Here is a 27,745-nt window from a genome sequence, read left to right on the forward strand (position 1 = left end):
TAGATAGCCTGGCTGGTGTGGCTCAGTGTTTGAGCATCAACCTATGAGCCAAGAGGTCCCTGGTTTGATTCCTGGTCAGGGCACGTGCAAGGAGGCAGCTGATCAATGTCTCTCTCATCAATGTTTCTATTTCTTTATCCTCTCCTTTCCTCTCTCTCTAAAATAAAAACATATTAAAACATATTAAAAACTTCTAATTAAAAAAGAAGTGATAGCTGCTATTATACACGTGCGTGCGTGCACACACACACACACACACACACACACACAGACACACAAACAAGAGATAAATGGAAAGTAAAGAAAATATTTGCCATTTATATCAGACAAAGAAATAATTTCTTTATGCTATAAGGAGCCCTTTACATATCAGTGAGAAAAGAGCAATGACCATATTAAAAAACTGGGCAAATATAGTACACAAAAATAAAGATGCTTCTTTACACTTACTGATAATAAGGAGATGTGCAAGTTAAAACTATGAGTTACCTGTTTCACTTCTAATATTAGCAAATAATAAAACATTTGCTAGGACAATGGGTTGGCAAGGGTTTGGGGAATCTTTCATATTTCCTAGAGATAGTGCAAATTGTACAATTACATATCAACAATTTAAATGCACCTAAAGCTCTGATCCAGGAAGTCCACATACAGGAATCTATCTTATGGATATATTTGTTCTAGAGAAAGATGACATATGTACTAGGATGTTCCAGGATGTTAGTTGCAGTGTTATTGAAACCGCAAATTGTTGAAACAACTCTAAAGTCATCTGTCAGGAACTAGTAATGTAAACCATGGGATATATGTACAGAACAATACTCCACTGTCACTAAAATAAAGAGGGGAAATACTATTTTTACTAATATGAGTAAATTTCTAAAATATATCATAAAGTGAAAAAAAGATGTAGAAACTATATCATTTAAATTATCACAAAGAAAAAAATAATAATAATTTGTCCCAGTTCCAACCTGCTATTTTCATGAAGTTTTGCCTATTTATTTGCTCACCAGAATAAAATACTTTTTTTGGTCTCTGCAAATCTATCAAAAGCCCAGCTTCTGTCCAAACCACCAGGACCAATATAAATGCTCTTTCTGATGGTGAAAATGAAACATTCTGGGGGGCTAGCAATCTGAATCTGTGCCAGTAACCTAATGAACATTCCTGTTAGCCTATAGTCTCTAGTCACTGCCCCTTCTTTAATTATCTGGTCCTGCAAGACCTGTTTACCTAAGTACTATTCCCATTTTAGAAAGGCCATAAGCCATGAACAATACACAACCCCCAGACGCCAAGCCAGGCCTTTAGATGTGGTCTCATGGCCCCCACCCCAATATACAAGGCTTTTTGCACAGCCCATGAAAGGCCCGGAAGTCCCATCTCATATTTGGGGGACAAAGAAACAAAAGAGTATAAAGGGAAAGCTTCCACCATATTGGCTTGCTCAGGATTTGGAGAGAAACAGTCTCCCCTGAATCACATGTGAAACGTTTGGAAATAAATGGGTTTTTCCTGGGCCTCTGGTACTCCTGCGTATTTTTCGGTCACCTGGTAAATTCTGTAACAATTCCAAGCCACCTTTCCTATCTGACCTACCTTAATATAAAAGACATAAATATACCCAGTTATGTCCTAATGGGAGAGAGAGAGTTCTGGTTGTAGTCAGTGCTTATTAACTACTTGTCTGACCACTAAGTACCTGTTGATTTGCAATAGTGAGAAAAAACATTTTCTTTTTTAAAATGGAAAATATTTTATTATATATGTGTACTTTTATGTTGAAAAAATAACACTCATTGAAAATAAATTCCTAATGCACACAAAATTATAAAAATAACTAATTATTTTAGTGGCCGAGAAATACTGTTAATTTTAGTGTACATGTTGAAGGGTTTTATCTACACCTTATTAATTTATAAGTTTTTTAATAAATAGACTTCTACTCTACATACCATTAATTAAATGATTCTTACAGACAGTTCCAAGTCTAGGTGCATGCAATGTGTAACTTTAGCTTATCTGGAAAGTAGTTCAGAAGATTGGCAAAAATTTTAGGTCACAAAGTCCATGAAAACATTCAGTTATTTCTGGAGCTCTGTTTGCTTCCCTGACATAAACACAGACTTTATTGGTCAGAAGAACAAGCAGCTGATTTCTTAGCATTAGTTTGCTTTCAAAGTAGCCCTGCTCTTGCTTTCATTTTCACCTTTATTAATAGAAAGTTAAGTAACAATTTTTGTCCTGAAATTGACACCAGACCCTTGCATTCACAGAAGGGTGAGGGTGAACTTTAGACCTTATCCTCTGCAAATATTAATCCGTATTAGAGAAGGCAAGAGGAGAGACAGTCAGACCTGGTAAGTTTTCCCCCAGTTTCCCTCAGGGGAGAGTTGCATATTGCCCCCAAATGTATTGATGTACTGGTCATTTTCACATCTGAGACTATGTTACTGGAAGCTTGAGAAAGAATCTGAATTTTAGATCAGATTTTAAATTGTCTAGTAGCCTTTTGATTAGTATAAGAACTTTTACTATAATATTTCACCTTTGAAAGCATAACTTATAAACAGAAAGTTCTAAGCTCAAACATATGCAGTAGATGAAACACACAAAATGAACACATCCCTGTGATTTTTATCTTGGTTTTTAAAGAAGGAGCACTTCCACCTGGCCGGTGTGGCTCAGTATTTGAGTGTAGACTCTTGAACCAGGAGATCACGGTTTGATTTCCGGTCAGTGCACATGCCCGGGCTTCGGGCTCAATCAGTAAAGGGCATACAGGAGGCAGCCGATTGATGATTCTCTCTCATCACTGATGTTTCTCTCCCTTTCCCTTCCTCTCTCTAAAAAAAAAATAAAAACACCATAAAAAAAGGAGCACTCCCAAATCCCAGAAACTTTCTTGGGCTCTTTTTATGCAATAATCACTCCATCCTGATCCAAGATGCTCACTATTATTACTTTTCTCATCAAAGACTAAGTTTGCCTATTTGCCAACTTTATATAAATGGAATAAAATAACATATATTTTCTAGTATGCAATTTGTTTTATTTACCATTATGACTGTCAGATAAATCTATGTTGTGTTTAGGTGTAGTTTGATTATTTTCATTACTATTACATATTCCACTATCCAATATCACAAAGTTTATTTAGCTATTTTAGATGGACATTTAGTCATATTCGGTTTGGAGCTTTTATCCATATTCGTACTATGATCATTCTCTGCAAGTTTTTATGCACATGTATCCACATTTCTGCTGGACCTATACTTAGTTTGAAGCGGCCAGGTCGTATGGAACTTCAGTTTAACTTAAGTATATGTTTCCAAATAATTTTCCTGAGAGTGCTTCAAAACATCTTGACATTTACAATGGTTTCTAAAAGAGAAACAGCTTTTCTAGAGTCTTAATCTGAAATAATTTGTGTATATTTGATTCCGCAACTTCATAACGGCAGATAACCAATACAGTTTATATTTGCTTGGAAATGAAGACACCATGACAACCAGCAGAATAATGTGTGGAATGCTTGGCTGTAAACAGAAATGTCTGATTCACCAGGCTCTGCATAATATCCCAAGAAGCGGGAGGTGTAAAAGGACTGGAGAGGAGAGAAGAGAAGGACAAGATAGGTGGAAATGAACAGAGAATGCTGATTCTGCCAAACTTTGGTGAAATGTACTGGACATATAATCTTAAGAAAAATTAGCATCACGTTCAAAATAACAGCTCCTCTCAGTTACAAGACTTGAAGTCTGTTGGGGCTGACCAGCAGACGCTGAGCAATGGATGAATAATTACTCTGACACATGTTTCTGTGAAAGAGAGGGCTAAGGGACTGATTGGCTTGAGAAACTAAACAGCCCCAGTCTCCTGCCTCCTTAGGCTTTTACTGTAGCAACAGCTTGAACTAAAATTAACTAGACACTATCAGCAGGGTAAGCATCCTTGAGAAGACACATGCGTCTGCAGTGTCCTTTAAGCAAGGACGTCTAAGGACTAAACATAAAGATTCCAGTAAAACACCGGGGGCTCAGACTTGTTCAGAAAAGTCAAGGCAGGAGTTGCCGCCTTTGGCAAGTTCTCCATAGAGGCCCCGACCTTCGGAGATTCCTCCTTACAAACTTTCCAACCAAGTCCTGTGCTTCCCCACTGAAGTCCACCTTCAGGCTTGGTCATATTCTACTATTTGGGAAGGGTAATTCCTGGGTAGCTCTCCACTCATTGACCTAACTGACCTGTTCAAATTGGGACTGGAGAACCTCAAATTTCATGGAATAAGCCCATCTACATACAGAACTCAGGACATTCGGGGATCTTGGACCCTTCAGAGAGCGCTCAGGAGGAGTCTGGATCAAGGAATGCAAAGATGAGTACACTTTCTGGAGTGAACCTTTTCTGAGACTGTGCTACTTCTCATAAGTCTTTTCCTTCAGCACATGCTCGTTTTGAAGACATTGGAGGTATAAAAAGGATAAGCACATCCTATGTAAATCAGTAGCTTTTGCCAGCAGAGCCACAGCTTAAAAATTCTGTAGCTTAGCTCAGCCGGCTTGAGTCAGTGGTTGAGCTTTGACCTATGACCCAGGAGGTATCAGTTTGATTCCGTGGTCAGGGCATATGCCAGGGCTGAAGGCTCCACCCTCAGTGTTCAGCGTGCAGCGTGCAGGAGGCAGCTGACTAATGATTCTCCCTCATCATTGATGTTTCTTTCTCTTCCTTTCCCTTCTTCTCTGAAATCAATAAAAATATATTTTTTAAATTATTTAGCTTAAAATGAATTATCCTTGAAAAGTTTTGGGCACATTTATTAAAAGGCATTTCCAGCAGTAGAATTTAATAGTCATTCCATACATATTTATCATTATCTCAAACCAGATGTCACAGGCCCTGTAGGGAGGCCAATCTGTGCCGGGAGCCGGTCCATCCTTGCTGTTTCAAGGGACCCGGCATATATGGCATACTGTTGTTAATATGTTTGCTCACCTTCTTGGCACTATGTGTTTTAACCAAGGTCTCTGAGAAAGGTTGTTTCCCCAGGTAGGGATTTTCCCCTGAAGTTAGGGAGGGAATAAAACCTCTTAACTAAGTGCCAGGTGGGTAATTAATCACTTTAACTACGAACAATCATGCTTAAACTACATAATCTTTACTCCCTGGAATGGAGATAAGAAACGCCCTAACCTTTGAAATAGAGATTGATAGGATTGGAATCAACTGGTATAAATACAGATGTAACAAGTCAGAACTTAAGAGACAGAGAGAGAGACAGAACCTAGGCACAGAACCTACACAGAACGTTCTCTAGAGACAGAAGAACTTCGCGGGAGAGAACATGGCAAAAGATCCTGGACAGAAACTGGCCTCAGAACCTAGAGACAGAACCTAGCGAGAGAACATGGCAAAAGATCCTGGACTGAACCTGACTACAGAAATTGGCAAGAGAACCTGACTAGAACCTGGTGACTGAACCTGGTTGGAGAACCTGGACAGAACCTGGCTGGAGAACCTAGCAAGAGACCATGGACACAGAACCTGGCTGGAGATCCTAAACAGAACTTCACTGGAGATCCAGACCAGAACTTGGCTGGAGATCCTGGCTAGGCTGCTGATCAACTGAACGCTGTCTCCGTGTCATTCCTTCCTCGCCGACTCCGTCCACACCTTTGGGGATCCCTGGACCTGCTGGGGTTGGACCCTGGCAAATCTGTTGTTTTAATTTCATAAATTGGAACTTGGACTCAGGAGTGAAGATACTACACTCAACACAAATTTTGAACTGAAACTGCTTTAAGTTTGTGCTTCTCTGGAAAGACTGGTATATCAGCAGTTTTATGGTCTTCTACCAAGCTCTGTGTACAGCGTGTTAAAATGAGACTCTTCCTGTCTGAGAATTCCTATCAGTCCCTAAAACCTAGTATACTTGATGCCAAATAAACATACTTTCTAAAACAATTGCAGATAAATTAGGAGAACATGCAAAAATTTCATTTCAGTTAAATCTAGTCTCATTAACCTCCATCGGTTTTGGAAATAATTTTAATAGTTCTTCCTTCACCAATATTACACATTGTGACTTACAGGTTTAGAATATATTTTTAAAGATTTTTTTCTTGAAACCATGTACCACTATGGAAAGAAAGACTCCTAATATATTTTTCTTCAACAATAATAGGAGTAGTAATACATTAAAAATAATATAAATTAGTTAAAACATTAAAAATGATGAATAATAACAACGATAGAATAGTGACTTAAAGGTCAAAAGAACTAACTAGTCTTATATTCTTCATCACCTCTCATCCCACACCATCAATCAATCTCTGTGTCAGTAGTATAGGTTCACTATACTTAACCCAGCTTATGCTCAACTCTAGAAATTGCCAAGTTAAATTAAAGGTCTTTTAATATCTTTTGATATTATTGCATATACTTTTAGAGCTATGACAGAATTTTTGGCTCCAAATATTATATTACTCCATATAATAAGATGAGCTTATAGTAACCTTTGTAGTAGACATTACACCTTTCTAGCTGCTCTTGCATCTAGGTGTGGCCATGTGCACATGCAGTATAACCAGAAGTACATGTATATTATTTGTGGGTTCTCAACCAGTCACTTTTTTCCATCTAACTGTCTGGATATTGCATTCAACCTTTGACCTTGCATATGTGTACAATGCCTTCCTGGATATAGAAGAACAGAATGGAAAGTACCTGAATGCCTGAATTCCTTTGTGGAACCTAGAATGGGGGACTGTGATATACTTTCTAAGCTGTAGCACCAGCCTCTTAAGTGATCTTGTTCTCCAGTGTTCTCAGTTTATTCACTCTCTACTCCTTCCATCAGAGAAATACAATTCAAAATGGCTCAGAGCATGTCCAGTAATCTTTAAAGTCTCACCTGCTTGTGCAACATAGCCCATGATTCAGGTCTCAATCAATCTTTCTACATTATTCTCTGAGAGTCTGTTAATACTGGCTGCATTGGACCAGACTGATTCCTAGCATCCAGTCCCTACTTTCGTATATTTGCTAGTTTCTATCCTTTGCTTTAAAATATCTTTCCTTCAATCACTCTTGTTTCAAAAGTGAGTCATTCTTTAAGATCCAACAGAAATCGGACCTTCTCTATAAAGCCACATACAACCCTTACTAACATAATTATACTACTGCTTTTGTAGTGACCAACACTTCATTTGTAACATCATTTTAGCACTTATCACTTCTGTCTTTATTTTGTATTTGCCTCCTACAAGGTGTAAATTGTCTAAAGGTGAGAACCTTACTCTATTCATCTTTCAATATGCAAAGGCAATGGGCCTCATAATTGTATTAGTTGTACCAGTGAAATGCAGCATCATGTGTTTCAGGAAAACCATACTGTTACCCAAATTAAAAATAGCAAATAAAGATAATTTATAAAAATTGTGCAACAGCATGACACAATAAGAATATATTTTAACTCTGAAAATAGGAAATCTTGGATATAAACTCATACTAAAAGGTAAACATTCCAATAAAAATATGATTGGTAATATTACCTCACATATTTAAAGAAATAAAGAAATTTAAAATTTTCATTTTCAATGTATTTTATGATATTGTATTCAATGTAACAACTTTCTTGGAACAAGATTTTCATTTTAGTAATATATTGTTGATCATGCTATGAAAATGGATATCTGACATTGAACTGTTGTTACTTAGTTTTTACCATGCTTTCAAAGAGCCAATTTCAACCAAACAGATTGATGAAAGTGGAATTAACATTTTACTGTCTTTGAAAGCAACTCAAAATATTGTAGGCAGAGAAAAATAGGCAATGAAACTAACCCCAAATTGGTTCCATTACAGAACCCCTACATATATTCATCCAGAAGGCAACAGATGAAGCAGGGGCCTAATTTGAACTACAGAGTTTGATTCAATGTAATGCCTTAAATTATATATTTATTTTTCTGAATTAATGCTCATACTAAAATTCAAACATGAAGGGGAAAGTTTAATAGGACATAATAAAACCAGACAAGTGAGAGAAAATATGACATTATCAGCTTTTAAAAATGCGATGATTGTGATTTCTTTGCTCATTTTAAATAAATACTCACTTTTGAAATTTTTATAGTATTTTATTTATTTAAAGCAAACACTCAAAATATATAAATTCAGAACCTTTATAATCTCCCACAGAGCTAACACACACACACACACACGAAATGGAAGAATACGTTTCAATACAGCGATTATCTCTGACTGTAAAATTCTTTAATGAAGAATGACTTGTTAATAATAAGAGTACTTAAAATGAGAGACAGAAATGAAATAGTCTAAACGAAAAATTAAAACAAGCAAAACACCCATATTGCCCCCCAAAGTACCCCTGAGAGAAGCAGGAGCCCCCTGGCAGCCTGCTGCTGCTGGCTGGCATTCAGCCTGCGACCCTGTGTTCACTGTGGGGTCAGGGGACACCAGACAGCTGAGGAGCAAGGACAGGAGGCGGATCTCCAAGGAGGAACCAACAGGGATCGCCCACCTCCGTGCGCCTCCACGCTTGGACCGCTCGTCTCCGCTAACAAACATGAGAACCCTTCACAGTTAAAACCACTAGACACTCACTCGTGTGCTTTCGATTTTGACTCTCCCCGACCCGACCCATATAACTGCTTGGCCATAACATTTTCAGGATCTAAAGAGAGTAGTCGGTGCCGGAGGATCCAGACGCAGAAGGAGCGCGGAGGAAGAGCAAGGACAGCTGAGTACTGGCCCCCGGGCGGGGGCACACGCACCACGTAAGTTCGCTCCTAGTCTTGGTCTTCCACACACATGTTCGTAAAACAACGGCCACGCGTGCCCAAGCGCGCACCCTGCACAGGAGGCGCAGGCTGGGCAGGCACCGTGGTCGGTGGGGAAGCAGCGGAGGCGGGTGCGGGAGGCGGGCGCTGGCGGGGCAGGCGGCCAGGCGCTTTGCTCCGGAGCCTCAGCTTTTGCCAAAGGACCCAAGGCGGCTGCAGGGCCACAGCAATGTGTCCCCGGGAGAAACCGCTCCTCCTGGGGCAGCCGCTCACGGCTGCGCAAAGAGCCCTGTATTGGAGAAGCGTCTCTGATCTCGTCGGTGGAAAGGGACTGCAGTCCCCTGGGACTGATGGACTAAACCCTGACTTTGCAGAGGTGCTGGGTGAGGTCCATTCCTTCCCCTTCTCCCTCGCTGCTTCAGACTGGCCCCTGCTAGACACTGGAGAAAAAGAAAAAGGTGGTCCTCAACCTACACTATAATATTTAAAAGTTATTTTTGTATTAACCATATTTAGTATTCAAAAAATTCTAACACGCTCTATTTATAGAAAATAATTCATTCTCAGTCTCTTTAATCAACTGTTAAAAACTCTAAGGTATAAGCCTGTTTTTTATCCTGCACTGTTTCTGAATGTGTGGTCCCTACCAAAATAAAATTAAAAAGACAGAAATTACATTTAATTTCAAATTTTTGCTCCGTTTTCTTTCCACCTTCTATAAACTAGCGAGAGAAAAGCCGGAGTGGGGGAGGGAGCAAGGAGGAGTGAGAAACAGCTGGGAGCTTGATCTTTGACACACTGGCCTGAGGAGCTGAGGGGCAGAAATGCGAATCCTTCAACATTTCTTTGCATGCAACTTGATCTTGAGCTTAAACCTCTCAATTTCTGATTGAAAATGGTCCCTGAGGAATAGGGAGGTAAGAGCCCCTGTAGCCTTAAGGACAGGCTCGACTGCAGGGTTCAGTTGCTGGCTTTCTTCTGGGGAAGCTCAGCTTCCCCCTTTGGAGCAGTGGTCGCTATAAAGTGACAGCCTCGTAGGATGTCACATAACCAGGACAGCAGCAAGTGAAGAGATAAGAGATTATTCTTCTCCTGGCTGTTTAATGGGATGGGGTGGGGGTGGTGAAGGCAGTTTCTTCATCCATGTTCCTCATTATAATTTGCATTAGGATGGATTTATCACTGGTTCTTAGTCTTAACTCCACATAGATTAGATTCACCTCCTATACTCTCTCTTTTTGCATCAAGAGCAGACTGACTCAGAGACTCTGGCTGCCTTCATTTATTGGAGAGGAAAATGATAAAGGAGAACCCCAAACAAATGGGCTGCCTATGGATTACAGCCTCATCCCCATCCCCAGTCTCATCTCTAAAAGTTGGAAACCAGATATTGGCTGTAAATCACTGCTCAGGCCCAAGCTTGCTTTGGACCCCAGGGGCAGCTTCTTTGTTGGTACATCCTGAAAACTGGGCAGAAGCAACTCAGCACTTCCTGGAAAATAAGTAGTTCTTTCCTTCTCCCTAATGAAATTCTATGGCAGATATTTCCAAGAGTTATGCAGACCTACCCAAGGGCAGCTGGGTTCTGAGTCATTCCATGTGGATATTTTTTTTTAAATATATTTTATTGATTTTTCACAGAGAGGAAGGGAGAGAGATAGAAAGTTAGAAACATCGATCAGCTGCCTCCCGCACATCCGCCACTGGGGATGTGCCCGCAACCCAGGTACATGCCCTTGACCGGAATCGAACCTGGGAACTTTCAGTCCGCAGGCCAACGCTCTATCCACTGAGCCAAACCGGTTTCGGACACGTGGATATTTTTGAACATTTACATGGAGAGTGCAGAAATTGAGAGGTTTTCTTGTTATTTTTCATTGGCATATATATATCTTTTTATTAATATATACTTTTTATTGGCCCTTAATATATATCTATTTCTTTATTTTGATGCACAAATCAATCTCCCAGTGACTCAATTTCCCCACATGGGATGAATTTTGAACTTTGTGGGCAAAAGGATTTTAATGACTTCTTAAAAAGGAGAAAAATCAAAAGCTGTTTCCCTTCTGAAACCTAAATTCCTCAGTCCCTTTAGTATTATAAATGGTTCTATAGATATTACATTTCATTGATCTGTCATATGTCAAGTTGAATTGTCAATTTAAAAACTCAGATTTTGATGAATACTTGCCATACTTATTACAATTTTTATAGCTGCTCTCAACAACTAGGACCGTGAGACACAAGAGATGTATGAAGTCTTTGGCTTAACAATTAAATTCATGGCTGTGTCCCTAGGTCATTCCAGTGCCAGGTCCTTCCTCAGCATCATAAGCCTCACTATTCTCTTAAGAACTGGTTAAGCCTTAGGTTTTAGGACACTGGTGCGGTGATGGCTTTGCTTCTCACTGATGATGACCCTGCTTTGGATAGAGCCTCTCTACAGCACTATAGACGTGGCTGTCCAGTGACAGCAATAACATTCAATCTGAGATCCTCACCAAGTTGGGAGCACTTTGGCCCTTTCAGGGATTGTAAGGGCAAAACCAAAAAGGAGAAATTTTTTATTGCAAAATTTTTATGAAATTTTTTAGCCTATGCTTACTGTGCCATGAATGTGACAGGAAAGAACAACTAAACTCAGCCTGCCAAAGTATAGCCTAGATATGAAAACCTTATTTCCAGAGAAGCACAAGGTGGTAATTATCACTGTTATGGTTGGAATGGTGATTGGGGACCACCCAGGAGAAGCTGTTGATATTAGCAGTCCCTTTTGGTTGCTCATTTTGTGTCTCTTTCCTTACAGTTTCCCTGAAAAATAATTAATGGTGAAATTTATACCAGGACCAAATTGTGGGCTCAGAAGCCATCAGGGTGTAGATGGACTTTTTAAGGGAAAGGGGCAAGCATTTACAGTTACCCGAGTCGTGCTTTAGTAAGAACACTCTCCTTTTGTCAGTCTGTGGCTTAGACAACAGACTCCCCGCTCCCCCTTTGGGTCCCTGAGCTATTCACATGAAGGTGATCAAGGAAAAATCCTGTATTGGGGATAGCTGAGATTCTCTTAGGTCCTTTCTCTGCCCATTTGTTTCATGACAGCAGCACCAGCAGAATAAATATCTTGATAAAGGTAAATACATGGCCAATTATAACTGATAGTGTTATTGTAACAACATTCTGTCGCTCCACTTTTTGTTTTCAACTATATTTAAGAGGTCAACAACTAAAAACCATAAAAATGGCTTAAATGAGAAAGTATTTGTATGTTATTGACATTGAACTGGTTTAAATTTAAATTAGGGTGTGATCATTTTAAGATGTTAAATAAAATTACCATGGTAACCGAAAATATAATAGCTATAAGATATACACAAAAGGAAATGATTGGAGCATTAAAATCTTTTAGTATAAAAAATTCAACTGGACATGAAAGAGGGATAAAAAACTATAAGGCATATAGAAAACAAATAGCAAAATGATAGAAGTAATTCATCTTTATAAGTAACTAGAGGCCTGGTGCATGAAATTTGTACACTTGGGCGGGGGAGCATCCCTCAGCCCCGCCTGTGCCTTCTTGCAGTCTGGGATCCCTCGGAGAGTGGGCCTAAGCCATCAGTCGGACATCCTTAGCGCTTCCATGGAGGCGGGAGAAGCTCCCGCCACCACCGCTGCTCTTGCCAGCTGTGAGCCTGGCTCTGTGTTAAGTGTCTGTCCCCTGGTGGTCAGTGCACATCATAGCAACCAGTCATTCTGCCATTCAGTTGATTTGCATATTAGCCTTTTATTAAGGATTACTCTACATGTAAATGAATTAAAGTCTACCATCAAGAGGTAGAAATTGGCAGAATTTATTTTAAAACAAACATGTTAAAACTACATGGTGTCTACAAGAGACTTACTTTATATTCAAAAACACAAATAGTCTGAAAGTGAAATGGTGGAAAAGATGTTTCATGAAAACAGTTACAAAAGGAAAGCACGGGTGGATATATGAATATCAGACAAACTAGACTTTAAAAGTCAGAAAAGTTACAAAAAGCATAGAAAGACATTATATATTAAGAAGAGGTTCAATATAGTAAGAAGTATAGTAAGTGTAAGCATTTACACACCTAATAACAGAAATTCAAAACATACAAGGCAAAAATTGAATAGACATGAAAATAAACAGTACTATTAAAATAGTTGGAGGCTTCAATATCTCACTTTCAATGATGGATAGAAAAATCAGGCAGAAGATAATTAAAGAAATAGAGGAGTTGAACAATGCAATAAACCACTTAGGTCTAACAGAGCTTCTATAAATAACAGCAGAATACACATTCATCTCAAGAGCACATAGGACATTTTCCAGAATAGAACACATGTTAACCAAAAATTAAGTCTTAATAAATATAAAAAGATAGATACCATACAGAGTACCTTCCCTGATTAAAATGGATATAGTTAGAAATCAGTAACAGAAGTAAAACTGGAAAGTTAACTAATTTGTGGAAATAGACAACACACTCATACAACCAATAGATCAAAGAAAATCACTTGAGAAATTGAAAAATATTTAGAGACAAATAATAATAACACAACATACCAAAACTTATGGGATACAGTGAAAGCAGTACTAAGGGGGAGGGGGGAGTTAAAGGTATAAATATTTACATTAAAAAAGAAAAAAATCTCAAATAAAAAAATCTAACTTTTTTTTCTAATCTAAAGAACTAGAAAAAGGAGAACAAACTGAACAGAAGGAAGTAAATAATGAAGATTAGAGTAGAGAATAGAAAGACAATAGAGAAAATCAATAAAACCAAAAGCTGGTTATTTGAAGTGATCAATCAATTGACAAACCTTTAGGTAGCTTGATTAAAAAAAGAGAGAGAAGGCACTAATACTGAAATGAGAAAGTTATTTACATAGACCCTTTTCCATAGGATAATCCCAGAAAAGAGATTACTACCAATTCTGTAGGAAACAGATGAAAGAGCACTATGAACAGCAGCACACCAACAAATTAGATAACTTAGATGAAATGGACAAATTCCTAGGAAACAAAATCTGCAAAGGTGAAATCACAAAGAAAATTATTTTTGACCTACAGTCGGTAAGGATATTTAATTAGTAATAAAAAATCTCCTGACCAAAAAAACCCCAAAACAAAACAAAAAAAAACACCCAATGGCTACTGTTGATTCCTACCAAGCATTGAAGAACTAACACCAATTCTCAAACAATTAAAAACAATTGAAGAGGAGGAAATTCTTCCTCACTCATTCTATGAGGTTAATATTATACTGATACCAAAAATACATAATGAGACTACCAGAAAGGAGACCTATTGACCAATGTCCCTGATGAATATCAATGCAAAAATCTTCCATAAAATACCAGCAAACCAAATTTAGTAGCACATTAAACGAATTATACTCTATGACCCTTCATGACCAAGTGGTGTTTATTCTTAATAAATGTAGTATAGACTAAATTAATAGAATAAGGGGGGAGCACATGATTTTCTCTAGCTATGCAGAAAAAAACATTTCACAAAAGTCAACACTCTTTCACCCAGCAAAGTAGGAATTGAAGAAAACTACCTCCATGTAAAAAAGCCATATATGAGAAACCCACAGCACACATCATAATGGTGAAAGATTGAAAGATTTTTCTCTACAATCAGGAAGTAGACATGAATGCCTGCTTTCACCACTTTCATTTCGACACTGTACTGAAAATTTTAGCCAGAGCATTTGGCAAGAAAAAGAAAGGCATCCAAATTGGAAAGGAAGAAGTAAAATTATTTCTGTTCACAGATGATATGATTATATGTGTAGAAAACTAAAGATTCCACACACAAAAACGTTAAAAATAATAAGCAAATTTAGCAAAGTAGCAGGATACATAGTCAACATGCAAACATTAGTTGCATTTCTATATACTAACTATGAACAGACTTAAAAGGAAATTAAGAAAACAATTTCTAGGAGTATATGGAATACTCAATGTTGTTAAGAAAGATTCTCCCAGATTAGTGATTGCAAAGCATGGAATAGTGACATAGACTCTCTTGGTTTCAAATCCAGGACCTACCACTTGTTCACATATAAATTTGAGCATATCCCTCAGTCTTTCTGAACTGTATTGATTACATATGCAAAGTGGATATAATAAGTCCAAATTTGCAAGGTTTATATAATGAGCAGTGAGGTCAGCTTTGTAATGCATCTGTCACAGAGCTCAGCAATGAATGAGAATCATTGCTTGAATTTTATTTTTATTATGGAAGTAAAACTTTGGAGGCTGATAGTATCTACTGTTTCATCAATACCATCAAATGCTATCCTACATTTTGTGCCATAGAAAAGTACAGAGGTCCCACCAGCCCTCTGCTGATGCACACAGGCTTTGATTAACCTTGAATCAGAGAATGAATTTGTGATGTTATTGCTACAGAGAAACTATTTTGGGTTTGCAGGTTGCCATGACATCTGGACCCATCATGTTGGTCCCCATGTGTTTGGTGGAAAACAAGGATGAGCAGATGTCAGTGAACGAGAAAGCCTTAAAGATTCTTCACAAGATTTCTCAACCAGTGGTGGTTGTGGCCATCGTTGGGCTGTATCGCACAGGAAAATCCTATTTGATGAACTGTCTTGCAAGAGAAAAGTGTGGTAAGTGAAGTCCTGTGACAGAAGCTGTTTGCTTAACTCCAGCTGAATCTCAGCTTCTCACTACTTCTCTAGGGTCACAGGAAGGGAGATCCCACATTTCTTATTAGACACATTTTCTAATTCTAGTTCTCACCAGCAAACTTGCAACTTGACCTTTTTCTGTTCCTAATTCTTACTTCTATGTTTCTGCTTCCTATAAAAGGAAAATCTCCCAAACTAGTGCTCTCAGAGACATCTTTTCTAACCCACCAGACACTAAGCTCTTGAAGTTATGTCTCCCACATGAAATTTTGATTTCTATTACTGTGATATTCTTATTAACTAACCAGCATGCTTGAATATCTGTCATCTTAAAATTTCTCTCTGGACTCCATATCTCATTATGACTACCACCTCCTTTTTTCTTTTTACTCCTCTTCAAGCTAAAATGTTTTGTCTGTCTTAATTTCCTTTCCCGATCCTACTCTTCCCACCTCTCTTTTCAATTGACTTCTCACTGTTTTTAACCCTAACAGTCCACTGAATGCTCTTATTATATTTACCAATGAACTTCATTTTGTACGATCAATGGATGTTTCTTTGGATCCATCTTAGTTCCCTGTCTGACATCTTATCTCATAGTTGATATCTCTCTGCTCCTTGAAATTCTTTCTTTACGCGGCTTCTGTGGCACCACACTCTTTTGGGTTTCTTTTTATCCCTGTGTCTAGTTCTCTTCAATCTCTTTACTGGCCTCCAACTTTTCATCCGCTCATCTGAATTGTAGGTCCCTCCAGGACTTGGCCCTGAGATCTTTTCTCTCCTCTGTTTATACTTTCTCAGTTTGATCTCATCCAGTCTCTGGACTTTAAATGCCACTTTTATTCTCATATCTCTGCAATGGATATTTCTTGCCTCAATATCTCTTCTGACATTCAGACTCATTAATCAATAACTAACTTGTTCTTTTTGAAAGTTTTCCACTTAAAGTTATGTTCACAATAAAAGTCTAGATCAATCCCCACTTTGAAACCCAAATGAAACCAAACCAAACAAAGCAAAGTGACAGCACACTTTCTGCTTTCTCAATCATTTTCTTCCCAGTAGTGTACCAACCTCCAGTTTGAAACTTGATAGCCTCTAACTTGATAGCCCTCACTTAGCTTATCTCCCACATCCAATTCATACATTCCCCTCTTGTTACTCTTACTAAATATATCTCAAATCTGTTTTTCTATTTTTATCTTACTATTTTCATTTGTTTTTAATCCTCACTGGAATACAGGCTCAGTGATTTTAGAGACAGGGGAAAGGATAGAGGTGGGGAGGGAGGGAAGGAGAGAGAGAGAGAGAGAGAGAGAGAGAGAGAGAGAGAGAGAGAGATCAATTGCCTTCCAGTGCTTGCTCCAATGGGGGGATCTAATCCACAACATAGGTATGTATGTGCCCTGACCAAGAATTGAACCCACAACTCTTAGGTGTATAGGACGACACTCCAACCAACTGAGCCACACCGACCAGGACTATTTTAAGATTTTTATTTATGAGGCTAAGTCAGTCTAATCTTTTGCCTGAAATCCTTTCTTTTTTTTTTTCTGAAGTGTCCTTTTTCTACTTTGACCCTCTCTAATAAATTATCTTCAAAGCAGCCAAGCAAAGTTTCATCTAGCTGCTTTTAATGCCTGCCATACGCTTGCATTATTCTTACATAAAATCCATACTCCTCAGAGGCCCACTGTGACCTAGTCTTTCCAGGACCTTATACATTTTCCCCATCACTGGTTATGATACAACCATACCAGCCTCCTTGTTGCCCTTGCAAATTGCAAGCCCTTTCCTATCTCCAGTTCATTGAACCTGTGCTTCACTCTGCTTGCAATACTTGCTTCTTCTTTACCCAGCTGGCTCCTTTTATTCAAGGCTCTGAACAAATGTCCCAGTTATCAAAGAAGTCTTCCCTGCCCGTCCTGTATCATGTTGCCTCTCCATTTAAATTTAACACAATATGAACATATTTTATATAATTATATATTTACTTGTTTTTCTTTTTATATTAAAATTAAAATCAGTAGAGGAAAAAAACCTTACCTGGAGTCTTTGCTACAAATTTGCGGAAACAAGTATAGTGTGTAGAACATAGTAAGCACACAGTAAGTGCTTCTTTAATTGAGTAAGAGAAACATAAATCAGAATGTTTATCTTTTAGGTCACTGCTATTTTTATATGACTTTAGCTAGCCTTCATAAAAATTCTGATTAGAGCACTGTACCTTGGTGTTGCAGAATATCTTGTAGACTAGCATATCCAAATACTAAAAAGCCCATGAATATGGTTTACTGTAAAGAGAATCTGACCCTGGGAATATAAAATAAGTCATAAGAAAAATAGAGGACAACATACTGAGATCCATGGGCAGAAAATGAGAATATAGAAACAGCATCAACCACACATCAACATCTTTTCTATTCTGGTTCAATGTGGGGCTCTCAGAAGTTCTATTTTCCCTCAAAATAGAAAAAAAATCAGAATAAATGTGATGTGATAATGTTTCTCTTAAAGAATGTTTTCATTGTTGCTGGGATTCCTTGAATTAGTTGTGATTCACAGCATCTTCAAAACAAGTAAAAGGTGAGATGCAGCCACAGTCCTTTATGAGGGCTTATAAAGTATGCTTATTAATTATTTATTTATTTGTTTATTTGTTATTTATCTATTTTTCCGTCCCTGTCTCTCCATAGTCCCATCCATTAAGACCAGATTTCACATGCCTGGCTCATAAACTGGTTATAAGTTACCAGGGTCTTAGCCTTCATTGGCTATAAGACTCCAAAGAGAAGGTGTTTCTGTATCTTTTAGCCACTGCGGTGTCTCCTGAGCCTTGAACATACCCCCAATGCCAAGAACATAATGGGTGCTTAATAAATAATGTTAAATAAGTTGCCCTGTTCATTCCTCAGACTATTGAAAGGCCTTGATCTAATTACAGTACATTCAACTCACTTCTTTAGGGAGTCATGATTGTTGAATGGATAAAAACCAAAGCTTTCTTATATGTAACATACTCCTTTTCTCATCCAGTGTGTGGGTAGGGCCACATAGACATGAACAGGGATATATTTACTTTGCAAAATTGAATTAGCAGTCTGAATAAACCAAACTTATGTGAAAAAGTATTACTGCTAGTGAAAGTATGCGTAGATGGTATACAAACGTAGACACCCTTGAAAGAGAGAAAGCACTGTATTGTATCTTAGGGCATTTATAGCCCTGTACGTCTCATTTTGTGGCCCATGGGCTTCTTGGACTCTCTGTTGTCACTCTGTGTTGCATTTGCCATTCCCTTGCAGGTTTCCCTCTTGGCTCCACGGTGCAGTCGGAAACCAAAGGCATCTGGATGTGGTGTGTGCCCCATCCCTCCAAGCCCAACCACACCCTAGTCCTTCTGGACACTGAAGGCCTGGGTGATGTGGCAAAAGTAAGGCAGGGTCACAAGCAGATCCTTTTTGTCCTGGATTTTCTTCTTATCTTTTCATGATCCTTTATAATTTAACTGTGGTGATCTATTCTTGAAATGCTGAAATCTAACTATATTGAACGAGGCAGACTTTGGCCTCTTTGAAACTTATTTCTGGGTTAAATAAAATAATGTGGAATATTAGATAAGATCTTTTATTTCTGAGCACTGAAGTAAATAGTTTTACCCTTTGTAATAAGCCTTTATTGAGAAACTGAATTCAAGGGTTTTGAGCTGAGTTATACATTGTTTATACTACAACTAATTGCTGGCTTCTGCAATAATTTAGTCAACCAAAAATTTGTGGCTGTCTTCAAGGCTCTTCATTATTCTTCACAGGAGTTTGCTTTTGAGCTTTATCTTCTCTACCTACCTTCTGCTCTGTGCCACTCAGAACAATAACTATACTTATTGCATTCTAACTCTCATTTTGCTTCTGCAGATCTTTCTACTTGCAGGCTTCTTTCATTTCTTCAAGTCAAGATTTTATAAATCCTTTAACATCCAGCACAAAATTTTTAGGGATATTTCATATTATAAACCCACTCTTTCTCTAACTCCAGTATATTTTGTTCCTTTTTGACTGACCCATCATTTAAAAATATATATATATATATTTTTATTGATTTCAGAGAGGAAGGGAGAGAAAGAGAGATGAAACATCAATGATGAGAGAGAATCATTGATTGGCTGCTTTTTTATTTTATATAATGGCTGTTGGTTTTACTAACATTCACTATTACTGTGTAACCTTTACATTATATTGTTGTCATCTTCATTGCATTTGTTTTTAAATGTTTGTAAATACCATGAAATAGTTATCTCAAGTCTAACAATTATATTCACCTTTGCTTCCCTATAACTAAGAAAAATATATAACTTTTAGCCGTAGTTCATAAATATTTAATTTACTTGGTTTTATTTTGAGAGTTCAATTGTGACTAGCATAGTAGTTATTTTACAGTTCACTTTTTGTTAAATGAACATGTGGTGTCACTTATGAACTATGAATTGTTCAAAATGATCGTGTTTACTCCCACTTAGAAACAAAGAACACTGGAAGGAAAGCATAATTAGAATTCTTTTATAGGTGAGGAAACTGAGATCACAAGAAATGTCAATGTAATTGCCAAAGCTGAGATTTGCCTTTAATTCTGATTTCAAGGTTTTTTCTTTGTACCAAGCACACTATGATCTGAAATAATAAATTAAAAATGATTAAACAAATAACTGAATGAGTTTCTGAAAATAACACTCCTAAATGTTTTTTTCTAACATGTTTTCTAGGGTGATCCTAAGAATGACTCATGGATCTTTGCCCTGGCTGTGCTTCTGAGTAGCACTTTCATCTATAACAGCATGAGCACTATCAACAATGATGCCTTAGAGAAACTGCAGTATCCTTCCCAGTTTTATTGAGAAATCGATGGGAATGGAGACAAAGCTGAATTCTCTTTCCCTGCGGCTGAGTGGCCTTTGGTGGAGCAGAGGGAACCCAGGCAAAAGACAATGTTTATAATAATTCTTTTGAAGAAAGTGTAAGAATTGTGGGTAGAAAGTTCCTTTTCCTTAGCCAGGTCCTAGTTATGTGACAGAGTTGACAGAACTCATCAGGGCAAAGTCTTCTCCTAGACACGGTGGAGTAGAAGATGCCACAGAGTTTGTGAGTTTCTTTCCAGACTTTATCTGGGTCGTACGGGATTTCACCCTAGAGCTGAAGTTAAATGGTCACCCTATCACAGAAGATGAGTACCTGGAGAATTCCTTGAAGCTGATTCCAGGTAACAGGTTGGCTGGGCAGTGGATGGTCCAATACAGGGAGAGGGGGTGTATTAAACATTGTCTATTATCTCTAATATTTGCATTTGTATTTTAAGATTAGATCGAGCCCCATAGAATTGGTTTTTGGAACCTAGGTTGCTATTTGTTGGTAAGATCTAGTAACTACATAGTTAAGCTCACCCAAGAAGACAGGGGCTTAATGTAGAGTGCAAATTATTCAAAACTAAATTTCACCTAAGATAATTTATACCTTAACATTAAAATATAATGGATGCTAAAACTTTCCAAAGACCAGACACTTTTGTTCTTTATTATGCTTCTCCCTTTTTTGTTGTTGATGAAAGCAATGACCTGTATAATTGTTAGCCATCAAATCCCACGGAAGTACATATTTCACTCAGTTCTTACTTTTCTCAAGGAGAAACATAAATATCTAGTGCGAGAATAGTTGGATCTTGCACAAAAAATTTACAGCCTAAATAGACCTGAGGATCTACTATCAATGCATATGTTTTCATTATATCTCTCACTTTTTTGTTGTAAATTGGGGTATAATTGACATACTACGTGGGTAGAATTATTACCTGCACTATCCAAGTGCATGGGGAATATAAACAATGGCACTCCTGGCTCCTTCGTCATGATTGGTTCTTTTAGATTTTGGGAGGCTCATATATTTCCCCTATCTTCTCTGTATGGTCTCTCTCTCTTCTTTGTTGCACAGAAGCTCTTCAATTGTCCTTCAGTTGTCTCTCAGGAGGAATTGCTCTAAATATAAGTGCACATTTAGTGTGTTCATGCACCTGCATCTTTTTCTAGTTTCTTGAGGTGTAAAGTAAAGTTGTTTATTTGAGATTTTCTTGTTTCTTGTGTTAGACATCACTATGAACTTCTCTCTTAGAACTGCATTTGCTGACTCCCATATTTTGGCCAGTTGTATTTCCATTTTCATTTGTGGTAAGGTATTTCCTTATTTCTCTTTTGACTTCTTCATTGACCCATTGGTGGTTTAGAAGCATGTTGTTTAATATCCACATATTAGTGAAATTTTTAGTTTTCTTCTTGTAATTGAAATTTTTTGTTGTTTTCTACCATTGTGGTCAGAAAAGATGCTTGATATGAATTCAATCTTTCTAAATTTGTTAAGACTTGTTTTGTGACTTAACCTATGATAGATCCTAGAGAAGTCATGTGTGCTTGAGAACAACGAGCATTCTGATAATTTTGGGTAAAATGTTCTGTTTATACCTGTTAAGTCCTTCTGATTTAATGTGTCATTTAGGTGATTGTTTTTGTATTAATTTCCTGTCTCCATGAGCCACTTATTGATATAAGTGGGACATTAACATCCCTTACTACTATTGTATCGCTGTCTAGTTCCCCCTAGGTCTGTTCATGATTGCTTTATATATTTAAATAGGGATATATATTCTCTGTTCTAAGTGCATAAATAACTACAAATGTATATCCTCATGTTGGATTTATGCCATTATATAATGTCTGCCTTTTTTTGGTTTCTTATCACATTCTTTGTCTTAAAGTCTTTTTGTCTAATATCAGTCTCACTACTTTAAATTCCTTTTAGTTTCCAATTGCATGGAATATCTTTTATCATTTCTTCACTTTCAGTCTATCATGTCCTTACATCTGAAGTGCATCTCTTGTAGGCAGTATATAGATGGGTCATATTTTTTATTTTTATTTTTTTTAAAATATATTTTATTGATTTTTTAAAAATATATATTTTATTGATTTTTCAGAGAGGAAGGGAGAGGGATAGAGAGCTAGAAACATTGATGAGAGAGAAACATCGATCAGCTGCCTTTTGCACACCCCCCACAGGGTGCATGTCCTTGACCCGAATCGAACCTGGGACTTCAGTCCACAGGCCGACGCTCTGTCCACTGAGCCAAACCTATCAGGGCTATTTTATTGATTTTTTACAGAGAGGAAGGGAGAGGGATAGAGAGTTAGAAACATTCTTGAGAAAGAAACATCAATCAGCTGCCTCCTGCACACCCCTACTGGGGATGTGCCCGCAACCAAGGTACTTGCCCTTGACCAGAATCGAACCTGGGACCCTTCAGTCCTCAGGCTGACGTTCTATCCACTGAGCCAAACCTGTTAAGGCGAGTCTTATTTTTTGAAAAATTCATTTAACCTCTCTATGCTTTTTTGACAAATTAGTTCATTTACATATAAAGTAATTATTGATAGGTATGTACTTATTGAATTTGTTAATTGTTTTCTGGCCATATTGTAGTTCCTCTCTTCCTTTCTTCTTTTCTTGCTACCTATCTTTGTGGTTTGATGACTTCCTTTGTGTATCTATTATAAGTTCTTGCTTTGTCGGTACCATGAGGTTGATATATAACAGCATATTTATAACAGTTTGTTTTAAGCTGATAACAATTTATGTTTGAAAACATTCTAAACTCTACATTTTTAGTCTCCCCCACCACATTTTATGTTTTTGATGTCACATTTTAAATATTTTTATCTTGGGTATTCCATAACTAATTATTGTGGTTATAGTAATTATTATTTATTTGGCCCATCTTTCCTTTTTTTCTGTTGATGAGTCTGGCTGAAGGTTATCAATTTTGTTTATCTTTTCAAAGAACCAGCTCTTAATTTTATTGATCTCTTACTTTCTTGTTTTGTCTCTATTTTATTTGTATTCTGGTCTTTATTATTTCCTCCCCTTTACTTACTTTGGGTTTTGTTTTTTCTTTTTTTTTTTTTCTTTTTTTTAAAATATATTTTATTGATTTTTTACAGAGAGGAAGGGAGAGAGATAGAGAGCCAGAAACATCGATGAGAGAGAAACATCAATCAGCTGCCTCCTGCACATCTCCCACTGGGGATGTGCCCACAACCCATGCACATGCCCTTCACCGGAATCAAACCTGGGACCTTTCAGTCCGCAGGCCGACGCTCTATCCACTGAGCCAAACCGGTTTCGGCGGGTTTTGTTTTTTCTAATGCGTTAAGTGTAAGACATTCCTTTCAAAATAATTGGTTTTTTGAAATTTTCTTGTTTCTGGAGGTGGGCTTGTATAGCTATGAACTTCCCTCTTAGAACTTCTTCTGTTGCAGCCCATAGATTTTGGAGAGTTATGTTTTCATTTTTACCTGTCTCAAGATAGTTTTTGGTTTTCTAGCTGATTTTCTCTTTAATTTATGGGTTGTTTAATAGCATGTTGACTAGTCTCCGTGTGTGTGTGTGTGTGTGTGTGTGTGTGTGTGTGTGTGTGTGTGTGTTTTCCATTTCTTGTGGTTTATTTCTATTTATATGGTGTTTTGGTAAGAAAAGATATGTGGTATGATTTTAATCTTCTTAAATATATTGAAACTGTTCTATGGCCTAACATGTAATCTATTGTGAAGATGTTCCATATGTACTTTAAAAAATGTTTAACCTGCACACTTTGTATGAAATGTTATATAAATAACTATTAAATCCATCTGGTTTAATTTTTTTGTTTGTTTAAGAACAATGTGTACTTATTGATTTTCTGTATGCATTATCTATTCACTTATTTAAGTGGGTTATTAAAATCCCCTTTTATTATTGTTCTGCTGGCAATCTCTCCTTTTATGTCTATTAATATTTGCTGAATATATTAACATGCCTTTATGTTGGGTGTGTAAATATTTGTGAATGTTTTATCTTCTTCTTGGATTGACAGCTTTATCATTTTGTAATGCCCTTCTTTGTTTCTTTTTATAGTTTTTGTTTTAAAGTTTATTTTGTTTTTATCAGTTTTATTACCCCCACTTTAAAAAAAAATTTATTTGCATGGAATATTATTTTCCATCCTTCACTTATAGTCTATATGTGTGTTTTGATCCTAAGTGAATCTTTTGTAGGCAATATTTAGATGGATCATGGTTTTTTTATTCATTTAGCCACACTATGTCTTTTGATTAGAGCATTTAGTTAATTTACATTTAAAGTAATTGTTGATAGGTATGTACTTATTACCATTTTCTTGATTGATTTTTTGGTTGTTTTTGTAGTTCTTCTCTGTTCTTTCCTTTTTTTCTTGGTTTCTTCCCCTGTGATGTTTTGCTTCCCTTTAGTGTTATGTTTGGGTTCCTTTCTCTTTATTTTACATATCTTTTATAGGTTTTTTTGTTACCATGAGGTTCATATACATATGTATTATAAGCTGATAGGTATTTAAGTTTGAAAACTTTAAAAGTACCTTTTTACTCACCCTCCACACTTTGTTTTCAACATAATGTTTTAGATCTTTTTGTTTTGTGTATTCCCTAACTACTTATGTATTTATATTTGATTTTGCTTTGCCTTTTAACCTTCATACTAGCTTATTAAGTGTCTGATCCACTGTCTTTACTATATACTTGCCTTTATGATATATTTCCTTACCTGTATTTTTAAAATTTATGATTGTGCTTTAAGTTTTACTTAAAGAAGACCCATGATGAATTCCGTTTTTGTTTTTTTTTTTCTTTTTGGGAAAACTATCTATCCTTCAATCCTGAAGGTTAAACTTAGCTCCCTGGAGTATTCTATGTTATAAGTTCTTTCCTTTTAGCAACTTAAACATACACTGTCTCTACCTTCTGGCCTTTAAAATTTCAGTTGAAAAATTGTCTGATGACCTTATAGGGATTCCCTTTTATGATTCTAGTTGTATTCCTCTTTCTGTTTTCAAGATTCTCTTTTAACTTTTGCCATTTAAATGTAATATTTTTTGGTGTGGAACTCTTTGATTCATCTTGCTTGGAACTCTCTGTGCTTCCTGGAACTGGTTGTCTATTTCCTTCCCCAGGTTAGGAAAGGTTTTAGCCATTTACAAAAAGAAAAAAGCTTTCTATCCTTTTCTTTTCTCTCCTTCAGGAATCCCTATAAAGTGAGTGGTAGTGCACTTGAGATTGTCCCAGAATATTTTTTAAGTATTCTTTATTCTTTGTGATGTTCTGATTGGGTGATTTCCACTATTCTTTCTTCTGGGTACTAATCATTTCTTCTCTATTCTCTAATCTGCTTTTGATCCCCTCTAGTATATTTTGCATTTCAGTTACTATATTCCTCAGCTCTAAATGGTTCTTTATTATTTTTCTAACTCTTTCCTAAAGTTCTAAATGAGTTCCTCTATTCTTCTCCCAAATCCAGTGAGCATCCTTATAACTGTTAATTTTAATTCTTTATCGGGCAAAATATTTATCTCCATTTCATTAGGGATTTTTCCATTTTTCTTTTTTTCTCCTTTTGGAATATATTCCTCTAGCTTCTCCCTTTTGCTTGACTTTCTGTCTTTGCTTCTACAAATTAGATGAAACAGCTATCTCTCCAGTCTTTAAGGAGTGACCTTGTGTAGGAGTGACTTCTGTGTAGATTGTATGAGTTGGATGCTTTGGCAGGTCAGCTGAAGTGGGTCTGTGTAGTGCCTGGGGTCCTCTGGATATCTAGCTGGCTGATGCTTCAGCAGGAACTGGCTGAGTGATTCAGCATGCAGGGCTTCAGGGGTGCCTGAGGCTACAGCAGATTATTGCTGAGGCAGCTTGAGACATGGGTCTCTGGAGTACTTTAGAGAGCTCGTTGGTAGGGCCTACAGTGGGCACTGGCTAAGGTCATTCTGAGAAGGGGGCTGTTTGTACTCTGGAAAACCAACTGTCTGGGGCTGCAGTGGACATTTGCTGAGGTAACTCTGGCTGCATGACTCTGGATGTGCCTGGGGGTGTGTGGGGGGCGGGGTGCCTAGTCAGGGCTGCAGCAGTGCTGGCTGTGGTAGCCCTGGGGCATGCCCTGTAGGCTTTGCCTGCATGCTAGAGCTCTTGTTTGAGCTCTGCCCCCACTATCTATAAGGAGGGTAATGAAGGGTAACATAAACAATGGTGATGGCTAGCAACTCTGATCCCAGAGAATTCCCACAGAACCTGGAGAGTTCCTGCAGTTCCCATACATTTGACAGGCATCTAGTCATTAGTAGATTTTTTAAATGTACAGTCTAAGTGCTTTTAAAATCACCTTGTGTTTTTTTCTGTGCCCCAGAGGAGGCATGTCTGCCTATGTGAGCCCCACAATGATATCCTTCCTTACTGCAGGTCTTCCTGTCTGGAAAGGGTTCACATGGATACCACCTTCTCTTTATGATCCCTCTCATTTTGTTGTGCAAAAGTTATTCAATCAGCCCTCATTTCTTCAGGAGGAATTTCTCTATATGTAAGTGTATATTTGTGTGTCCATGTGAGGAGGTGAGTTTAGACTTTTTCTATGCCACCACCTTGAAGCCCTCTCTTGTTCCTTTTGTTGCTCTGATTGGGTGAGTTCCTCTTCCCTGTCGTCAAATTCACTTATTTTTCTTCTGCTTCATCTAGTTTGCTTCTACTGTATTTTTCAGTTTAGATATTATATTTTCAGCTCTATAACTTCTGTTTGGCACTTTTTAATATCTCATGTCTCTTTGTTGAAGTTCTCACAGTTTTATCTATTCTTCTTTCATTTGGTGGGCATCTTTATGACCATTACTTTCAACTTTTTATTGGGTAAATTACTTATCTCCATTTCATTAAGTTTTTTTTCTGAGGTTTTATTTTGATATCACATTTGGAACATATTCCTGTGTTTCCACATCTTGATTGACTCTCTCTATTGGTTTCTATGCTTTAGATGAAACCACCACCTCTCCTGTTCTTGAAGTAGTGGCCTGGTGTAGATGAACCTTATTGTTCAGCCTGCCCTTGCTCTGGCTTTTTTTTTTCAATCCTTTGTGATTGTCCAAGCAGCTTATTTTTGTTTTTAATGTTCCCATTAGTTTAGGGTATGACATGACCTGTCAGTGTCCCAAAGAGAAGGCTGCACCTAGATTCAGGTTGATTGGAAGTGAGATCTTCAGGCAGCAGATTTTTTTAAATGCAATCCTAAGGGACTTCAAGCATAAGCCCCCAGGCCACCAGAACCAGATGATCTGTAGGTGTTTGCTGGGCAGTAGTCCCAAAATTGGGGCTCCAGACAGAAGTCTAAGCTT

General features: G+C 37.5%; 1 protein-coding gene across 1 annotated transcript in view; it reads left to right on the top strand.

The window, feature by feature from the left end:
- Positions 1–8,603: 8,603 nt before the first annotated feature.
- The window catches only part of LOC308516716 (guanylate-binding protein 6-like), a 28,852-nt gene continuing 9,710 nt past the window's right edge, over positions 8,604–27,745 (top strand). Inside the window, exons 1-5 of the mRNA XM_081087775.1 lie at positions 8,604–8,801; positions 15,274–15,469; positions 18,796–18,923; positions 20,250–20,359; positions 20,547–20,743. Of these exons, the coding sequence (XP_080943901.1) occupies positions 15,280–15,469; positions 18,796–18,923; positions 20,250–20,359; positions 20,547–20,743 (625 nt within the window). The 5' untranslated portion in view covers positions 8,604–8,801; positions 15,274–15,279. The remainder of the gene's footprint in view (positions 8,802–15,273; positions 15,470–18,795; positions 18,924–20,249; positions 20,360–20,546; positions 20,744–27,745) is intronic.

Source organism: Myotis nattereri, assembly GCF_964212035.1.
Source record: "Myotis nattereri genome assembly, chromosome: 3".
Taxonomy (NCBI): domain Eukaryota; kingdom Metazoa; phylum Chordata; class Mammalia; order Chiroptera; family Vespertilionidae; genus Myotis; species Myotis nattereri.